At 48.7% G+C, this 546-nt stretch overlaps 1 protein-coding gene across 1 annotated transcript; it reads left to right on the forward strand.

The window, feature by feature from the left end:
- Window positions 1–47: 47 nt before the first annotated feature.
- LOC109508740 (calcium channel flower homolog) lies at window positions 48–524 on the forward strand (the record flags this gene model as incomplete). The annotated part of the gene is made up of 2 exons (XM_019858727.1): window positions 48–173; window positions 386–524. Coding segments are annotated over 2 exons (238 nt in total), but the record flags the coding sequence as incomplete, so codon positions are not given.
- Between the last annotated feature and the right edge of the window lie 22 nt (window positions 525–546).

The following is a 546-nucleotide window of genomic DNA, read 5'->3' on the forward strand; positions in this document are numbered from 1 at the left end:
AAACCCACAAATTTACAATGATGTTGTTGATGTGCTGCTGCGTCCAGGTTGAACGCCTTTGTTTTATTCCTGTGCGAGGTGCCCTTCTGCTGCCAGTTCATTGAGTTCGCCAATGCCGTGGCGGCCCGCGCCGACCGCTTCCGACCCTGGCAGAAATCCTTCTTCTACTGCGGGTGAGGCATCAACCCCACTGCCTTGGTTTTGTTAAAAACACGAGACGAATTTCGCAGCATTCCAATTAACTTCATTGGGGAATATCGATTGAATCCAAGATATTAGAGCTAGGTGACAGAACGGATTCATGTTGCAAGTCAAGCTCCGACTCATTTGTGTCTGGTGGGCAAATGATGACCCAGACTTATCGACTGACTTGTGTTGGGCTCAGGATGGCGCTGTTCCCCATCTTCCTGAGTTTCTCCTTCACCACGCTGTTCGGGAATGCGATCGCCTTCGCCACCGGGGTCTTGTATGGCCTGGCATCTCTAGGGAAAAAGTAAGAGCACTCTTAAAGCAGCATTTTTTCAGCCCAAAAAACATAAAAAAAAA

This window comes from Hippocampus comes, unplaced genomic scaffold, assembly GCF_001891065.2.
Source record: "Hippocampus comes isolate QL1 unplaced genomic scaffold, H_comes_QL1_v1.1 C16566868, whole genome shotgun sequence".
Taxonomy (NCBI): domain Eukaryota; kingdom Metazoa; phylum Chordata; class Actinopteri; order Syngnathiformes; family Syngnathidae; genus Hippocampus; species Hippocampus comes.